This window comes from Triturus cristatus, chromosome 1_2 (assembly GCF_964204655.1).
Source record: "Triturus cristatus chromosome 1_2, aTriCri1.1, whole genome shotgun sequence".
Lineage (NCBI taxonomy): Eukaryota > Metazoa > Chordata > Amphibia > Caudata > Salamandridae > Triturus > Triturus cristatus.
This window is the reverse complement of record NC_140580.1, coordinates 205136954-205157570: the sequence shown is the minus strand read 5'-3', so window position 1 is coordinate 205157570 and position 20617 is coordinate 205136954. Positions and strand designations below refer to the sequence as shown.

The 20617-nt window shown below is 43.4% G+C and overlaps 1 protein-coding gene across 1 annotated transcript in view; it reads right to left on the bottom strand.

Moving 5' to 3' along the window:
• LOC146867050 (cadherin-23-like) overlaps window positions 1-20617 on the bottom strand; it is a 571698-nt gene that overhangs the window by 195394 nt on the left and 355687 nt on the right. The window contains exon 5 of the mRNA XM_085619648.1: window positions 5277-5514. Within this exon, the coding sequence (XP_085475774.1) occupies window positions 5277-5514 (238 nt within the window). The remainder of the gene's footprint in view (window positions 1-5276; window positions 5515-20617) is intronic.

The window sequence follows — 20617 nt, the reverse complement described above, 5'->3', positions numbered from 1 at the left end:
TTTTAGCTGTGTTTCAGGAACTGCGGGTTCCCTTAAAAACATATAAAAAAATAAAAACATATCAATTCAATGAAAGCAGAAACTGACCCACAAGTCCTACCACTGAAGTGGACTTCTTTCTAGGCAGATGTGTACATGTACACACTCGAAATGGTGCCACTGACAGTGAAGATAACTAATAGCTTAAGTGGGTTGACCCATTGACTCATGCCTTGTCCTGTGCTGGGTGGAAGAAATATGTGGATGGTATTCGAACAGCCTACTAAATAAAGAGGGTTGACTGAAAGATCTTGAACATTAATAAATGTGTGTGGGTGTGTGTGTATAGTATTATGATTTTTTTTTTAAAACATATGCTTGGTGAGACAATTAGAAGTGTCTCTAGCCCAGACCAAACGCCACTGAAAAAAAAATCTTCCTTTCATTACCAATAAGGTTCTTTCTTAAGGTGAAATTCACTTTTTACACCATCCTTTCAACCAGTGATCCTGTGTGTGCCGAACCCTTCAGGTTTAACTTAATCTGTGAATAAGAGCCATATTTTACTAGTAGTATCTTTACAACTGCAGAGTCTCCGCAGTCATAAAGATATTCGTAATAAAATGCCTTTGCAAATAGCAAACAATCATAAACATACACAACAATGTAAGTCAGGCCCCAGGTGTTTTTTTGTTACTTTGAAGGATTTACAGCTTCAATAGGAGTAGGATACAAGCTCATATGTCTGAAAGCTACTTCTCCAGATACAGTTAGCACAACTGAAAACGAGATTGTAGATTGCAACTCTGTTTTCTCATTAGCTAATGGAATACGAGATGATGCTCCTGCAAAATAATGAAGATCCTTGCGATGGTCAAAGTTAGGATGCCAGACGACCAATCTTGCCATGACCAGTGTAAAGATATATTAATAAATGAACAGTCAATGATGTGACAGAATGTCTGAATGACTTTGGAGTCGCACAAGGCAGAGGATAACTCTATAACCATGCAAGTTCATCTATTATGAATTACTGATATGTGAAGAAATGGGAGTTACTTCTCCAACTGGGAATTCTTAATAATGCAAGTTTTTTTACATCCGGATTGCCACATGCAGAATTACCTCGGGTGTTTACAGAGACCCACTTGCCAGTTCAGATATGGCACAAAATGTCCCCACAATCAAAGTCCATAGTTTGGGAATTTCCTCTGGAAATGTGCCTATTCCTTCGGTGAATTCTTGGAATAGTGTTGTGATTTTGCATCCCAAAATACCAATTCAGGTGGTGGCAGTATTTCTGGATGATAAATTAGTGGACTGGATTTCATGATCAATATAGAAAGATTGACATTGTGTCTACCATAAATAGTTTGTGATGCCCATTTTTAACCATACTCTGCGTGAGAGAGGATATAGCAGCAGTGTCTCACTAACCATGCTTTGTGTCGAAGAGTAGTCCCAGTATTGCCCACATCAGCTTTATGAGCCATGCCCATAGACTGTCTTTGTGCTGTCCATGCGCCTTCTCACCATTATTCCAAAATGTAGAATCATTCTCAGACTGCCGTCAAATTACTCTTGTCAGAGTCCTCATTACCATCAGACACATCTGATGAGACATCAGAGAGTGAAAAAAACGTGTTTCCTGATGTCATATTCAGCAGGGCTTTATTTGTCTGTGAACCGAGTCTCGCCTTTATCACATCTTACTGTGGCATCTTTTATGGCTTTCCTCGCAGAGTCCGCATTAATATTTGTGTTTGCCCCTTACTTAAGTCTCTGTTCTGAAGCCAGACTATAGTCTAGCCTGCCATGATGGATTATCATTTCTTTCGAGCCTTGATTATCTCCATCGTGGAACGGGCCCCTGGTTTACCTGCAGTGCAGAGACCTCCATGCACATTTTTTGACCCCTATTTGATTACAGTTAAGGAAGTGAGAGTGATGGCATTTTTGGAAATATCCATGTCGTTCAATAGTAGAAGCTAGGGTTATAATACCTGCACCTGGGTCACTAACCTGTATTCCTATAGCACAATCTGGAGTGCTCCGCTGCCGCCCCTGTTCAAGTAAAAGGCTGTCATGACCGCAATGGAGGACTCTACCTGAGCAAGGTTCTCCACCCCTGCATTGCCCTTGTTCAGTCTACGTGATATCTTTGTGTCGCTCACCCCCTGAAGCCCCACAAAGAACTCTGCACTCTGCAATTGTCACTTTTGTGCATGTCAAAGATCGGATACTGATTGAGCCAGATCATTACCGGTGGCCCACGGTGTTTGTCATCCACAGCAGAGTCCAGTGCTTAACTCCCTACTGACAGATGCTGGATTGCCTACAGTCCAAGGTGGTTTGGATGCTTTGGATGGTTTGGGCATCATCCTTGGTCTGTGATGGAGCAGCCAAATGTAGATCAGTCTCGAACACAGAAACCAGCGAAGGGACACAATTTGGTGACTGTTGTGCTCTTGGGCTTCCTTCACATTGCCCAGCACAAGCCACAAGTTCATCTCCTACACCAGGAAGCTAAGAACAGAAACGGGCAACATCCGATCAGCTCACAGAGGTATGAGGTAGGCAGCGCAGCGGTCGTTTAAGAGGCCGCCATCTTGCATAGCTGGGTAGCTAGCCTCTCGCTTCCCCAATAAACATCAACCTGGCATTCCAATAAAAGCTTTAGGCCAAATATCATCTTGAAAAGGACATAGATTGAAGAGGATGAATGCAAAGTTTATGTACTTAAGCTCAAATTCAGGTGGGGTACGGGGAAGTCTTCAGAGTCAATCTTCCATCATAGTCTTCAAAAACACATATTGGTTGAAAACGTGAGGAATATGTTTGTGTAGAACACATGGTCCAGCAGAGAGGATGGAATCGGTCCTCCTTCTAGATCAGGGAAAGAGAGGTTGGACTAGCAGAAAGAAAAACAACTGCTTTTTGAAGGTAAAGACGGCAAAAACAGAAAACTGGATATAATTTGTTGTTGAACAATTAGGCCAGGAAGAGGGTAGCTATAGGATGCTATACATGCAGTTCTCAAGGAAAGATCTGGGAAAAGTTGTGGAAGATCCGCACTCCTTGGTAAGCGTGGATTGACAAAGACTATATTGAGTTCATCCGTGAAACCTTCGCTAGTAACGGTTTAATGAGCCTGGAAGCAGTGCAATCTGTTTGAAGATATGTCTTCTCTTAAGCAGAAGTCAAAGTCAGGCACTGAACCAAGATGAATTGTGATTTGTGCGTGCACACTAGAGAACAACTTTTACGGATTGCTGCAGAACCCCGACACACCTGAAATATACTTTAATCTGGACGGGATGACCCGCCTCACTTAACCACTGATTAGTTAGTAATCATAATATCAACTGATGTGCTTTGACTTGTGGTATAGATAGACGGCTAGTGAAGACCTTTCACTGGCCCTTTCAAATTGGAGACCTAAGATGTAGATTACCTAACATGGATTGAGCCAAGAATGTATATTAATAAGGGATTTAGTGGCATTAAACCATACTCACCTCTACGATTTCAGAATATTTACAAAATAGAAATTGAACGGCAAATAAGGTAGCAATGCAGGGTAAACTTTGGAATGCTAATTACTGTTGAACTTTCCTTTTAATTGCTGATCAGAGCCCTTCATTGCTCAAAGGTGAAGTACTTGTCTCCTACAGGGCTTACTTTTGCATGAAGGAAAGGGGAATGGAGACGTACATTCATTCACAAAGCCTTACTAATTCCATTGGCACTACATTTCAAGCAAAGGGGTAGCTGGAGCTTCTGCATCAAAACCTTTTCTTAGAGACTTGCTTTGTGTATTTGGAACTATGCGTGTGAAAGGGTTTTTATGTCTAACGGTTTACCTTTAAGTGTATAAATTAATAAGGAGGCTTAAAACGACCACAAGACCCTTGCCTGTCACTTACAATTTACAGCTTGTACAGTACCTTCTTTGTAGTCTGTGAGAAGAGACTACATGGACTATAAAGATTCGAGCCTAAACCGTGACACAAAATAAAGGCAGTACGTTAGATAGAGTAGGTCCTATGCGAGTCGAAACCGCAGGGCACTAAAAATACGCTCAAGTGTCAGATTCAAACTCAGAATCCATCTGGTCGCCCTCTCCAAGAAAAAGGAGCAGTCCTTGAAAGACAGTGAAACTTGGAGGAGATCAGAGCTAAGTATTCAATGTTAAACTTGGAGAAGATCAGAGCTAAATATTCAATGCTAGGCACATGTTCTACCCAGAGGGACAACTGCATTTCACAACATTTAAAAACTGGTTTTCTGTCTAAGTTTTAATTCCGATTTTCAAGTTTCTGTGAAAAACAAAATCTGCAATATTAAACATTTGAAATTTACTTATAATGCTGCAATGAGACCTGCCAATTTGGAATAGATAATGTCGTCTGAATTTTCTTCATCAGGTTGATTGAGAGAAATCTGTTTTCCAGTGTATAATAATAGCTGCTCTTTGTTTTTTGAACATCATTACAGGAATTTAATTTGACAATAATGTAAGAAGGGCTCTATTTAATACTTGTACACTTTAATCAAACAACCTCTGGCGTTTTTAAAACAATTCTTGACAAATACTCCACAAAAACAGGTTTGCAGGAAAAAATTCACACATATCGACTTATTTGTTGAGTTTAGTTCAGCAAAGTAGTGAAATATCCCCAAGAGTGTTTTCCTGCAAAAATCCAAGCAAAATACTTTTCATGCAAAACCTAGAAAAATACACCAGGTGCATAATAAAAAATAAAACTTTAATATTTCATTACAAGATTGTACATTATGAACGTTGCCAGTTGTGATTGTGAAGTTATATTAATCTTGAACACCACACATTGCATCCAGTGATCTAATATGGTCTAAAACTACCTAGACATACACCACCTCACAGTGATCGATTTTCTTAATATTTAAGGTAAACATATCCAGGTCTAACATTTTAAAATTAAAAACTTAAAATAGTAAGAGCCACGCTGCGAGAAACACCAAAAAGAGTGAAAACTACAGTAGTACGAAATTGTCATTTAAAATACGCCTCTACTGGCCCATCAATGACACAGAACTGCGGGGATATGCCCATAAAACAAAGAAGAGAAAAGAAAACAGGAAATGTCATGATAAAGGCAAATAAGCTTTCCAAATGTATCACATGTTAAACAATAGTATCTTGTTGCACCACCTTTCAGCTTAACTAACTTTAAAAACAAATAATTTCGATATTCTATGGTTGTTACGATTGTTAGTGATGGGTGAAAGTGAATAAAAAGGCGTAGGATGCTTACCCTGAGTCGTACCACCTGCACCGCTGAGGGCTCGTTTTCACGGAGAGCCCCCATGTACATCTCTTTCTGGAATGTGGGGACATTGTCGTTGACATCCAAGACGTTAATGCGCACGCGACCCGTTGTCTCTTCCCCACCGCCATCTCGAGCGATTACAGTAAGTGTGTACCGCTGTGTGTTCTCAAAGTCCAGCCGGCCTGTCAAAGTGATCACTCCTGTGTCTTTATCAAGGGAAAACCTAAAAATGGGATGAAGGAAACAGAGAGCGCAGTTAGAAAACAGAGCAAGTGAGGTAGAAGCAGCGGTCGAAGTGGGGAAAAAAAGTAGGGGAACTGTGGACCGAGAATCAGAGGGCAGGAATAACCCGAATTTGGGATCAGTGGGCGGAGTCAGATGTATGACCAGAATGCGCAAAACATTCACATTTTTTATATTTGTTTGGCGTTCCACTGACCAGTTACAGCTTATTATGATATTTAATTCAACCCATGGATACACATGATTATTCAAGGTGTAATATGAGTTATTAACATTAAAATACATTCTCAAAGTGGGATATGTTTCCAATCACAGAATGTCCCAAATACTCTTAAAAGTGGAAGCACAAGCCATTTGTCTCCGAGCCATGGACTTTCTGTGTCATCAGCACTTCTCCCTTTTTCCACAAGAGCAGTTCAAACATGAACGGCAACATATCCTAGTTTGAAAATATTTTCTATATAATTAGGGCTCTGCCATATTTGCCACATAATGCAACATCTGCTGCATAATCTGACAATTTTAACTAATAAATTGTTTGTAGCTCAAATGGATCAAAGGTTACTGAAAAATGTGACTTGTGTTGCGAAGTGGACGGCCCTTTGCAAAGGTTGACTGATCACCTTTCTCACTGCTACATTTGTATGCTACACTGGTTCTTCTAATAAGGCAAAATCTTTCCAGAGATTGTTAGCAAGTATAAAAATGTCAAAATAAAGTATCAGAAAATAAATTGCATTATGCTGCAGTCTATTTTTTGCTGCATAATTTGGTCAAATTTGTGGCGTCATTTTGTCCTCCTTTGTTGCATAATGCCAGTGGCTCCAAAGCAGGCAGCTCATATTAAAAGTGATTGTGCATTAAGCAGAGAGACTGTGAAGTTTGCAAACTTAGTTTGGTGTGTATGCAAATCCTGCATTGCCGATCCCTGGTAAGTTATAGCTACTACTACTGCTGAAACAAGGCCAATGGAGGTACCAATGGGTGAGGCGGACTGGCTTCAAAGGCAGGGTTGCCTTTAGCACTGGTGGCTCACTGTGCAACAATGTTTATGAGGCCCCCCAATGACCACCTCCGCCACGGATTTCCTCACTACCAACCTTTAACAGTGCCCCTCAAGTCTCCATAACCACACTCTCTCTCAGATGCCTTCAATTTGATTTACAGCGCCACTCATACCAATGGAGGGTGTCAGAGCACTTTACGTCACACACATTACACAGAAACAATCAGATTATATGTGTGCGAATCACTGTATAGGAAATTTTACATAAGACTAAGGACTACAAGGTGTAGGAGTCATATGACAACCATGCTAGTAGGCAGTATAGTTTAATAGCTCACTGTTCCATGCTAGGATTTTAACTTATAAACTGCAAGTAACAAAAGATTCTCTCTGACAAAAGCAGCAACATACTGACCTATTTACATTATGTGCACTTTGTGATCTGCATGGCACATGTTCTTTGCAACAGGCACATTAAACCTCTGTGCTACCTTTCTATGAGCCAAAACTTCCACTAGACAAAACTCTGACCTCTCTCTAGGAAGAACATTAATCACCAGAGTTATCATGACGTTTTATTGTTGCTCACAGTAGGAAAGTAGGATCTGTTGGTGTCTCTCTGTTTTTTGGACTAGTCGGACTGGGATCCTGCTAATCAGGACCCCATTCTATCTGCTTTCTCCCTTAAATTGCTATGTGTGTACTTTAGGTACTGGGGTACCCTTATCAGTCCCTAGTATATGGTACACATGTACCCAGGGCATAAGTACCCCAGAAGCTTCCCATGGGCTGAAGCATGTATTATGCCACCCATGAGAGGCCATTCAAAATGACACCACAGGCCAGCTACTGCAGCCTGTGTAAGCTGGTGGTGCTTGCACCACTTACTTAGAAATAGGTTCACTATATCTATCTACATCACTACACTTAAAAACCTATCAGTCACCCCATAGCAGGCCTTATCAATCCTGAAGGCAGGGTGCCGGGGTTTACGTGAGAGGGTGCCCCTGCATGAGTAGGGCCCCTCTGCAGCCTTCGGAGACCATTCTCCGGGGTTTTCTGTGATACAGCCAGATATACAGGTAAAGGTGTATTATAACCTTGCGGTAAATGCTATCTTTAAAATGGCTGTGTAGAAACATGTCCTGTTTGGTGTCAAACACCTTGGAATCATACCTCCCACACCAGTTACTGGTGTGGGAGGTATGATTCCACCCTTCTAAAGTAATCTTCATGGGTCACCGGTCTACCAGATACCAGCTTTTTGGACCTGGGCAGCACAAAATGGACGCTGCCAGCCACAGACACATTTCTGCCCTCCTGCTGCTGAGCCGAGCTCAACCAGAGGAAGGAATGACAATAGGCATCCTGTCACAAGGAGGTGTAACCACCTCCCAGACAGGGTTTAGTGTATTGGGGCTGGGTGGGTGCAGTCTGAGAGTGCCAGAAAGTCTGCACTGGGGGCACATTTGGTGTCCCTGTGCATAGTCCAGCTCAAACAAGTTCTGGGAGCCATTGGCTCCTGCACTGGTGCAAAACTGGACAAAGGACATGGGTGTACCCACCCCTCTATCCCGCCCCTCCCACAGGAGGGACCTCTCAATCTGTCCTACTCTCTCCTGTGGGTATAAACTGGGCTACCTGGCTACAGGACATTAGATTATACCTGGACAAGATTCTACTAAGAAGATACCAAGTACTTCAACTGTCTGCACTGCGCTGGACGACTGAAGAATCTCCCTTGGAGTTGTCCTAGACATCTCCAGATCCTCATGGCTAAAGAGTCAAGCATCCCCTCATCGCACCTGAAGCACCCGACATTGGTGGGCATTTCACTGCCGAGCCCCTAGTCACATGACATGACCCAGACTCTGTCCCGTCTGCTTTCAGGTTCCTTTCTTCCAGAATCCAGGCTTGGATTCCACCGAATACTTTTCACCTTCACGACAGCAGTACTTCTTCCCAGCACTCCATTGAAAACAACAGAGGTTTCCGACACCACTTGAGCCCTATGCACCCGGCTCTTCTGGGATAGGTAACTCGGGTACCTTGGTATCCACGGGTGGGATGGCCTTAGAACCTCTTATGTTCCAAAGGGCTTGCTTGAAGTCCTCTTAGAAGTGTCCTTAAACTTTAACTTTGCAACCGCAACTTTCTCATACCATTGTACAGAGCTCGCAGTCGTGTTTCCTCACTGCACCCGTCCTCCGTGGGCTCTCTGTGTCACTACCTTATGTGGCTCCTTGGGGTCCCAGCGATTGTACGTGCTCTAGGCACTGTGTCTATTCAAGTCGTGATTGTTATTCCATTTTTTTAGTATATGGTTAGGTCTCCCCCGGAGTCCGCTGTGTATTGTACTACTTACAACTGTTCTATTGACCCAGTATTCTTTACTTTGTGTTCTATCCTCATGTAGAGGATAGTAGAAAGTGTTATATTAATAAATACATATTTTTATATAACTACTGTTTGGTTCCCCTTTCATTTAGTCATTCAGGAGGTGATATTCTGGTAAAACAAGCAGCTTTACATATTTCTTCAAGACTAAGCCTGAAGGCTGCTCTCCACAGCTACCACACGGATAGCTTTCTAAAGGTTATCTTTGACCTTGAATATCATAAGGTTTATTTGGACTGGTGAACAGTGCCCACTTTAATTAGTGGACAGCACATACCAGGCCGACTTCTCCCAATGACGGCCCGACCCAAAGTCAGCGCCCCATGCGGTCACACCGGTCGCACTGCCATAGAGCTGGCCCTTCTCAAGGGTCCTGTGACCTCAGTGACAAAGTCACTGTTGCTCTAGGGTGTGCGGCTTCATAGCCTGTCCGCTAAACTGGAGGTGAACTTTAGTATGGATTGTGGTGGACAAGCCTTCAAGGTTAACCTACACTTGCCACTGCTAGGGTCCAACCATTGGTGCTAAGAAACCAGGGAGTCTAAGGCCTTGCGGGGCCTTCTAACGTCTAGCATGGGAATGTGCTCCCTCGGGAGAGTGGTCTGGTCATGAAGGCCAGTTCCAAATATCGTCTCCCTCGGGAGAGTGGTCTGGTCATGAATGCCACTTCCAAATTCGGCAGCTCTAACTATAGTGCGACATCCTCTCTCCCACTGAACACTATACTGCCCGACTGAAAGAAACTCACACTGCCTTCAACTACAACCCAATTATGCCCAGCTATAAACACCTGGATGCGACTGGATTCAAAGTATGCACTAGACAAGAGTAATATGCTGCCTAAAAAAAAGTGACCACATCCTGGAGAAAGCAAACACTCATAGGGAATGCAATATTAAGTAAGCATGTGAAATTGTGAGCAAGAACAACATGGTTACCTTAACGCTTTTACACTCATTAATCAGAAATCAGTGAGTGTTTTGCCTGAAAAGTTAAGGGCAGGAAGGGACCGGTTTTAATGTCCATTGCTTTTAAAAAGACAACATCCATGAAACACAGAGCCGCGGTAAACATTTTGTTTTCCAATCCACTCATCAATCAGGCATTGCAGTGCCTCCATGATTGGTGCATAAAATCAAGCTGGCCACTTTGTGACCCCTGTGTCTTGCTTTCTTTAGTTAGTTATTTATTTTTCATATTTTGAACCTTTTATTCCCGAGGCTGAACTTTGAAATGGAAAATGTCAAAAAAAGACGTCATTTCCAGCAAAAGTGCTTTTCTTTTTTGGATCCATTGTACAGGAGAACAAATAAATGAAAAGAGGAAAAAGAGGTTGAGAACCATTTCTTGAAGTCACGGTTTTCAGTAAGTGAGGAGGAGCCAGACAGAAAGAGAGGGAATAAGAGGAAGAAAGAAAGAGGGGTGGGGAAGCTCCCAGGGCAGAGCAGAAGTGGACACTGTCCTTGTCTTCTCTGGACAAGAAGGAAAAGACAGCGTCCTTTTCCTTTTCTGCCAACCCGTTCATCCCCGAACAGCCATGAACGCCGAGCTTTATCTGTAGGCCTTGGCTATTTCTGCCATCCGGGGATGCAGGTTTAAAATAAAAAAGTAGGGGAACGGAATCTATTGGATTAAAGAAGTAGGGGCACGCCGTGCTCTGCCGATCCCGCCCACTTCCACCACTGGATAGAAGAGAAGATAGACAACAGATAGACAAAGTGCAGAAAGAAAAACAGTAAGTGAGAAAGAAAGAGCAAGTGTGGGTTTGGAAGAGAAACAGGCAGAGGCCAGTCAGGCTTGAAAAATGAGGTGAATGAGAAGTTACAAAGAGAAGGTGCAGAGGAGAGTGCAAAAGGAGAAAGGAAAATTAAGAAATATGGGAAAACTATCGACATACAAGGAACAGATAGCATGAAAAAGAAATGGAATCAGGGAAAGAAAGAAAACAGTGAAAAAGAGGAGAGACAGCATGGAATGATAATCAAATGAAAAGTGAGGATGAAGAAATGGAAAGGGTTAAATAAGGTCAAAAAGAGAGACAGGCATAATTGAAAGAGGAAGGGAGAAGGGAGGAATATCGAACCAGAAGTATTTTGGAGGAAATAGGGGAGAATGCGAGACAGATGAGGCAAACAGACAATAGAATAAAAAAGAGGGATATTGTGACAGAAAGAAAGAGAAAACGTAGGAGAAAAGGGAATTATATGCAAAGTAAATGAAAGAAACAGTAAAGAGTTTAAAATGAGTGTAGAAAGGGCAGCGATGAGAGATATACAGAGAGAGACAGAAGAACAGGTTTACATTTTTAGGTCTCGCCTAGCGATGCAGCGCATGCGCTGATAGCTTGCGAGACTATTGTCGTTGGTTTTGCTTTGGAAGCGGGGTGGAAGCTCCATCCATGCTTTTCATTGGCACGTGTGAAAAATCCTTGCTTCTGATTGCAAGGGAGGCATGTTTGTTCCCTCCCCGTCTCCTGCTTGCCGTGCCTGCCTGGACAGGAGATGTGCACTGCACGGCGTGTCTTTTGCTCGCGGCGTCTCTTTGGAAGACACAGTGCAGTGCCCCAACGCAGTGTCCGGGTCTCAGTCTATGACGACGCGTCATAAAATGCAGCGCTCTCGTTCAGTGCACACATGTTGTTCTGCTCACAAGTATGTGCTGAATGCAACAGGACAGTGTTTAAGTCTCGTGCTGTGAACTGGCAGCATGTTCACTGTCAATATTTAGCACTTTCTGCATCACACGCCAGTCTCATGCCATGGAAAGCAGTGCAAGATGTGGTGTCCCATACAGAAAGGTGGTCCAATGGAGCGTGAATGCAGTGTAAGGTGCAGCGCCCACTAGTGTGCACAAGCCTTGCATTTTAAGATGGCGTTCACTAGTGATCCGCACATCCCACTGTCTCACCAGGCAGTGGAGCATTCATCATTCTACACTGCAGTTTCACATCTCATGCTGTGAGCAAGCAGTGGCTTCGTGCAGTGACCCAGTGTAGTGCTATTGACGTTGTTTGATATGTATTCACACGATATAGCGCCCAATCAGCCATTAATTAGTAAGTGAGCGTCCGATGCAGTGTATAGACAGTGGAAGGTGCACACCCTGTCTGGTGAGACAGTGGGGTGAGCGCATAACTACTGAATTACATCCTACACCTCCCATCTTAACGTGCGAGGCTTGCACAGCTGTGGGGGCTGCATCTTACACTGCATGCGTACTCCGTTAGACCAAATTACCCTGTGCAGCCTCCAGTGCCGAAGCGTCCGGTGCAGTCTCCAGTGCAGTGTGCATAACTCATGCCTTCACCAGAGAGTAGGTTACATGACGAGTTGCAGTGTGATCCCCACTGTAGCGTGACCATCTCATGAATGTGATCTGGTATCTAAATATGTAGTGCCATGTGCAGTTTGACGTTGGTTCTCGTGACCAAGCAGCGTAGGACGCGATGCCTCTTCAGAAGTATGCTGTAAGTTGACACTGTAAGATGCAGTGCCTGTGTCCAAGGGATTGCACAGCTTTCCAGCAGTGAGCACGCACAGCAAGATAGAGTGGCTACAGTGCAATTTGCTCCTCTCGTGCGCTAAGCATGCAGTGTAAGATGCTGCGTTTGCATCCCTCACTGTGAGCATGCCAGGCAGTGCAAGCTGCAGCACACACACCCCTCAATGTGAGCAGGAAGTGATAGAGGCAATGCCTATTACCTATCCTACGAGGAGGCAACGTAAAAAAGCAATACTGCGTTGCAATGTTTAGGCCTGCGAGCAAAGAGTTATCTTTTTCGAGTTTCTATGCACTTTGCTATTGGTGTGTGCAGTTCTGAGTAGCATGCCATGACAGCTGTCGGGTTTCTCTGAGCTCCATTTACTGGACACCCCCGCCTCCCACCATGCAATGCTGCTGATGTGGTCTGGAGCGCCCTCTACGGGAGACAGGAGACGTGGACGGCAGCCGCGGGTCTTGCTATAATGCACAAACAAAGTAATTGAATAAAAGCTGATGACGCAGGCCCCCAGGCCATAAAACCACAATCATTTAAAAGCAACTGCAAACTATCTCTCTAGTAATAGGGCAGAGCTACCGCCAAGAGCAGCTGATGCACACAAATAAAAACCTGTGTGTGTGTACACACTAATAATCTTTGTGTGCACCCTTAGATACGGGCAAGGCTAGCTTATGACACAAATAATAACGTGTGTACGGAAAATGCGCTGTATTGCCGGACCTCCTTTTCAAAATCACAAAACTTTACATTGGTGTTGTGTCCTGCGAGACACGTTCTAGTGTCTCGACAGGCACAGAGTTAGTAGCCACTCCCCTAAGGGAGTGGGCACACACACCCCACACCCATTCACCACCAGTGTCACGAGTGATATGACCCGGTTAATAAAAGGGCCTGAGTGCACGTGCTCGTGGCCAGTTGAGTAACCCGGAATACTGTGTCTGTGTCAATCAGTAGTATGTGGGCCTAGGGCCCACGACACAACAATTGGTTTCTCTGAGTTTTAAACTGCGCAGCCTTGGGTCTGTTGCTCTTAAAGTGTCCGCCGTTTTTTCCCCTATTCCAATATAGGAAGGAAGGCTGCAATGTGCTTTTAATGCGCAATGTTCCATTAACACATCAGTAAAAGACATTGCCATTTACAACGCAAATAGCTCTAACTCTCAAAAATGCGAGCCCTGTTGCATTGCAAATGCTTGTTTACATAAGTTAAAAGTGCTGTAATCACAGAGATAGTTGTGGGAGGCATTTATTTATATCCTATCAGGTTTTGGTGTTAGCATTGCTACACTGTACATTAAGAATTAACAACCAATTTGTCAACAGTCACTTCCGCACTTGTGTCTGCAGTGGTTAGTAGTAAAATAACACAGAGAAAAAGAACACATCATAAGGGGACAAAATTGGGCTTTTCGGTTAATTATTCAAAGTAAAAGTAAATACACTCCCTGAAACAACAAAAACTGTGGAGCACCTGGTGCCACATGGCAATGATAACAGCAAATTTGCAAGCTGTCATTAAATGAATAAATAGATTCTCCTAGCAGAATGTCCCGAAGAAGACTACGACTAGAATGTGAAAACTCAAATTATTAAACGTGAGATGTTATTTCTTATAGCTGCCAACCTTTCAGATGGAATGGAACTTAGAGGGACGGTTCTCCTTTCACTGACGAAGATTATATTCTAGGAATTTTTAAAGTAAATTATTTTTATCCTGTTGAAGAAAGGTAATCTACCTTTGAAATTGGTACTTGTCACAGATCATATATTGTAAACATTTATACATATGTATACACATACATACACAGACGCATATTGGCATGATGAATTCTGCAATTCAACGTAGGAATTGTGTGCCGTTTCCAATTATGGAATGGCCATTCGACCTCATGCCAATGGACTGCCAGGATCTCTAATCAGGATCTCTAATAAAGGTTAGCAGCTCCAAGGTTGATTGCACACAATCTCTATGGACGGATAAACAAATGAATGAAAAGGCTTATATAGCACTGCACAGCCCAAACTCATTTACCTTTAGATACTCTATGTGCCTTCTAAAGAGGGCACTGCTATGTGTGCCCTGAGCAAGTAGATGGAGATGCACAGATCATCTGTTCTGTTCTCTAAAGCAATTTGAGTAAATCCTTGACATTTAAAACATGCTGAGGACTTAAATCCATAATTAGGCAATCAGACATCAGCAATATTATATGGAAGCCGATATTTAACCCTAACGAATCATATTACAGAGGGACCCAAGTATCACTTTTTTTGATTATGACTAGCCAAGAGCTTTCATGCTGCTGCTAAATAGTCTCTGTAGACCAGAAGTCTCCAACGAGTAGCTCTCCAGCTACCTGCGAGTAGCTCTCCTGCGTGCAGCCCAGACTACTACTATGGAAGCTTTTGCTTTGTTGATTATATGTATACACAAATTAAAAAGCATGTATTCAAGACAAAAAAATATTGTATTTTTAGAACTCATAAACTGATGTTTGGAGAAAAATAGTCAAATTTTCAAAATGTGTTTAAAGCCATTAGATGAGTTGTAGAGATTTACTACTCACATTTATACCTTGGTGCCAGGGGGATTGCAGCTATGGTTTGTATGTAGTAGTAATTCAATATTTGAATTCAAATTCTCAAAGCCTTTTTTACATTACTGCTGAAAACCCTGTCTAATGCACCAATTTGATCACTGCTTACAGTCATGGATGGGGTGTTGTAACACAGGATGAATTTCTTAAACATAAGTAACTTTTGTTACAGAAAAGGTTGGAGACCCCTACTGTCCCTAAATTACCTAGGACAAATGTCTGAATTAAGTTTGCATTCAGTTCTCTTGTTCTTTATGTGCCTGCGGGGTCAAATACATAGGGGCTGATTATGATGCGGTTAGGAAGGCCTTCAAACAACATTTGCTCTGTGTTAGGCATTAGGAACATCCCAATCCGAACCCAACAGCATTTGGAATGGGAGAGCTGTACTGAGCAGAATCGTACCTCTCTATGGGCCATGTTTCCGAACTACCGATTAAGATGCTTGATTCAGACAGCCTTTTCCGAATCGTGCTATCCAACTCAAATCAGCAGTCGGAAGCAGACTTTGGGGGCCCGTAGTGGGCCTCCCTGCACCCAGAGCCCTCCCATTCGGGCCAGTGGGGGTACCCATGGGTCCCCCCTTACTAGCCATGCACAGTGTGGCAGGCACCAGGAGGCGCCCACCACTGAATGCCCGATTTTCCTCAGCCACCCCTTTCTTCAATGGGAGCCTATGCATTCGGTCGAAACATAGGCTCCCATTGAAGTCAATAGGAGTCCAGCCCAATCGTATTTGGAAGCATCCGGATGCTTCGTAATCGGGGAGTTGGACTCTCCCAATCCGAGTCAGTCGGAAACCATTCCCAAACCAATTCGGTGGGAATGCTTTTGTAACCGCATAGATGTAAAAGGACTAAAGGGAGATTTGGGTGCCTGTTCCTCCCACTTATTCTCAGTCCATGCAACTGACTGCCTTTAACCCTGGAGCAGTTCTCTTTCAGGTACCAATGACATTTTTCCACATGCTCCAATGTCTTGACTCCTGCCCTTGATACCAACTTGGGGAAGGAGCTTATTATTAGGCCATTACGATTTTGATGCAAAATTATTGAAAATTATATGATTATTTACTCCTGTTCAATAAGTGCCAGGGCTCTCTTCAGGAGCCCATTGCAGCTTGCATTACACATTGCCCCTGCTATCTCTGGGGAATTGGTTCTGCAAAGACTTACCTGGAACACTAAATTACAATGAATGTAAGACAATTTTCAAAGTTAAGGACCTACTTTCTTCCTGGTCACCTAAACACATTACATGGTGGGGTATGCTTCATACACTCAAATTGATGATAACGCTCATTGTGAATTTTGTATCCGCTATATTGCCATTGAAGATGTCCACCACATTCTTTGAGGATATTGACAGATTAACCTCTAATGTTGTTTGGAGAGATAAAATAACGAGGATTTCATACAAAGTCATCAAAAAGAGCTTTGATTTGGGGGGCTGCACTCTCTCTAACTGGAGCATGTATCAATCAGCCTTCCTAGCAGCGCAAGGCGCCTTATGGTTCACCCCAACTCCCTGAACTCTCCGAAATGGATGAGGATAGAATGTGCCATTTGCCTTCCTTTTAACCTATTCACCATTACCACAATATAAAATTTTAGAGTCCCACGCTCTCAGATGATTTCTTCAGGGACTATGACTACTCAAAATCTCCTGGATAAACACATGGCGGTACCCTTACACACTACTATGCTAGCCTCATTAAGGTACAATACTAAAACAAGGGCTGATCTTACAAGTTACATTCTCGATGCATGGGCCTCCAAGGGCATTACACAAAATAGAGACTTATTTGATGATCTCAATAGTCTTCTGCCTTTCTTGCATTTAGCACAACTGCACGACCTCTCCAACTTAGACGTTGATAGCTTCCTGAAAACAAAAGTAAAACTGTCTAAGCTCAGACAGGCCGAAAATTCCACCTTTCCTGCTCAGCTGACATCTTGACTTTGTGAGATCCCATTGCCTCCAAAATTTACAAAACAATCTCCAACCCTCTTCGACCTCAGCCCTTGTTACCGTATACAAAGTGGGCTCAACCTTTTGACTTAGAGGTGTTGGAACACAACTCAGAAGAAAACTGGCAGGTTATTGGCAAGCTATCCCGGCACAATAAAATAACTTATTTTCTAAAAATCAAAATTCTTTTATATGAATTCGCTACTCTGGAACTCAGTTAGATTACATAAACTAAACCTCAGAGAGAGTGATTCTTGCTGGAATTGTACTAAAGGGACTGGTTGTCACCAACATATGTTTTTCTACTTCACTCTCCTTGCTGACTATTGCGACCAAATTCAGACTCACCTATCAGCTACTTTCAATACTCCTATCTTATTAGATTTCTCCATGGTGATTTTAGGCCCTTCGGCTTCCCTTTAAGCATAGACATGGCACTGCTTGATCTTCACCTGACAATCGCTGTAAAGGTCATTTTGTCTGAGTGGAAATACTTCAAACATCTTTTTTTCCACACATGGTGGGTTTGGGTCTTAGATAAGTTCCCATGCCTGGACCAGTGTATCCAACTACCCCTTCCCCTTTCTAGTTTTTACCTTGTGTATTTCTTATACGGCAAAAGTAACTTATACTCCTAATTCCTAAGATATATTACTCCCTGTTCTCCTATCTTATGGGGACTTAATGGATAATCACTGACGCACTAAATGTAGTCTCAGTATAAGTAAACCTGAATAGTTTAATTTAAGAATATCTGTTAACTCTTACGTTAATTCTTATATGTACTCCTACTAATACTTATTTGTTATGGTATATTTTGGATGCCTCATAAGGTTTCTGTGTGTTATGAAGAACAAGGGAACCCAAATAAGGTTGGTCAGGGACCTTGGGTAATCAATTATTTCTAAAGACAGTGGTCCCCAGACAAGAATTAATGAGAGCAAACAATAAACATAGACCCAATCAGTACTATATTTTACAGCTGGCTAGCCGGACAGGTGTTTTTAATATATAGATGCTTAAATATACACAAAATTCAGCAAGAAACAAACTGGGACACAAGCCTGTATCTAACTTTGTGGGAAGGACTTACAACATGAAACAAAAAGGCTCAGGCAGAGTAAATTGTTTGTATGAGACACATTTTGGTAGGACAAACAAATTATAATGGAGACATCATTACACATAATAAGTATTAAATAAAGAGGTGTATATGGCGTACTACAAATCGACGGTGTGTGTGAGGGAGAGAGAGGTTGAGCGCAGGTGTCTGTAGGGTTGGTGGAAGTTCATGCGGTGGTTGTTGTATACTGGTACTTGCTTGTTAAGGGCTTTGTAGGTGTGGATCAGCATCTTAAATTGATATCTATTCTGAATGAGGACCCAGTAGATCTTCTTGAGGTGTGGGGTGATGTAGGTCCATTTGGGAAGGTCAAGGATGAGACTGGCCGCTGAGTTCTGTATGGTCTGCAGTCTCTTCAAGAGGTTCGTGGTGATTCCTTTGTAGAATGCGTTGCTAGAGTCCAGCCAGCTGATGACTAGGGCTTGAGTGATGGTTAGTCTGCTGATGATGAGGAGCTGTTTGAAGATCTTTTGGTGCATGCGAAGAGTGAGGAAGCAGGGGAAAGAAACTACGTTGATCTGGATTTTCACTGTGAGCTAGCTGTCTGGGGTAATGCCAAGGTAACGGGCATAGTCTGTTGGAGTGGGTGAGGATCCTAGTTCGGAAGGCGACCAAGGGTCGTTCAACAGGGAGGTGTTGTTCTCAAAGACCAGCAATTCCATTTTGCCTGTGTTGATCTTCAGGCAGTTGTTTTTCATCCAGTTGGCGACACTAGTCATGCACCTGCAAAGGTTGACCCTTGTGGTACAGGTGCAAAAAGAACTATTGATGGACAGAATGCAGAACAATGTCATATATTCACCCCAGTACAGAGATCTGGGCCTAAATCCATCTTTTTTGCTCACCATGCCATTCCAGTTTGGACCCAGCCATATGGAAATCAGTCTTGACCCTGTGCCCAATGGGAACAGTCCAGCCCGAACTGCCAGGTCAGGTCCTCCCTGGACTGGAAACAAGCAACCTAGGACCGGTTTCAGGGGTTTCACCCCTCTTCATCCAGGATAGCTTGATTCCAGTGGCATGGAGAGCATGGGACTCACGCCTGAGCATACCCGTCCCACTCAGGGTGACAAATGCAAAAAGAACTATTGATGGACAGAATGTAGAACAATGTCATACATTCACCCCAGTACAGAGATCTGTGCCTAAATCCATCGTTTTTTTGCTCACCATGCCATTCCAGTTTGGACCCAGCCATATGCAAATCAGTCTTGACCCTGTGCCCAATGGGAACAGTCCAGCCCGAACTGCCAAGCCAGGTCCTCCCTGGACTGGAAACAAGCAACCTAGGACCTGTTTCGGGGGTTTCACCCCTCTTCAGCCAGGATAGCTTGATTCCAGTGGCATGGAGAGCATGGGACTCACGCCTGAGCATACCCGTCCCACTCAGGGTGACAAATGCAAGAAGAACTATTGATGGACAGAATGCAGAACAATGTCATACATTCACCCCAGTACAGAGATCTGTGCCTTAATCCATCGTTTTTTTGCTCATCATGCCATTCCAGTTTGGACACAGCCATATGCAAATCAGTCTTGACCCTGTGCCCAATGGGAACAGTCCAGCCCGAACTGCCAGGCCAGGTCCTCCCTGGACTGGAAACAAGCAACCTAGGACTGGTTTCGGGGTTTCACCCCTCTTCAGCCAGGATAACTTGATTCCAGTGGCATGGAGAGCACGGGACTCACGTCTGAGCATACCCGTCCCACTCAGGGTGACAATGCAAATTGTGTGTCTTTTGCTTGTGGTACAGGGGTCTCCTGATAGTGAAAGGATGATTTGTGTATCATCTGCGTAGGATATGTTGTTCAGTCCAAGGGTTCTGATGATGAGGGCCAAGGGGGTCATACAGGTGTTGAACAGTGTAGAGCTCAGGGACGAGTCTTGAGGGAGGGACACCACAGGTGATGTTCTTGGGTTCTGAGGTGAATGGTGGTAGGCCGATTCTTTGGGTTCTTCCGATGAGGAAGCACGCGATCCATTTGATGGTGTTTCCTTGGATTCCAATGTGATAAAGCCTCTTTTTAAGGGTGTGGTAGGATACTGTGTTAAATGCTGTTGAGAGGTTGAGGAGGATCAGGACCACCAATTTACCCTGGTCAAGGATGGTTTTGATATTGTCAGTGGCAGTGATCAGGGTGGTTTTGGTGCTGTGGTTGGTGCTGAATCTGGATTGGGAGATGTCCAGAAGATCACTGTTCTCCAGGTGTTCCATGAGTTGGTGGTTGATAGCCTTTTCAAGGACTTTGGAGGGAAAGTGGAGCAGAGAGATGGGATGGTAGTATTTAAGTTTGCTGGAGTTAGTAGACGGCTCCTTGAGAAGGGGTTCGACTTCTGCATGTTTCCATTCTTAGGGTAATGTGGCAGTAGTGATTGGTGTGTTTAAAATGGCAGTGAGCCAGTTGCTTATTATCTTACTCCTGGGGTTGAAAATGTGGTGATCACAGGGTCCGTGGGTGCTTCTGAGTGGAAGGAGTTCATGATGG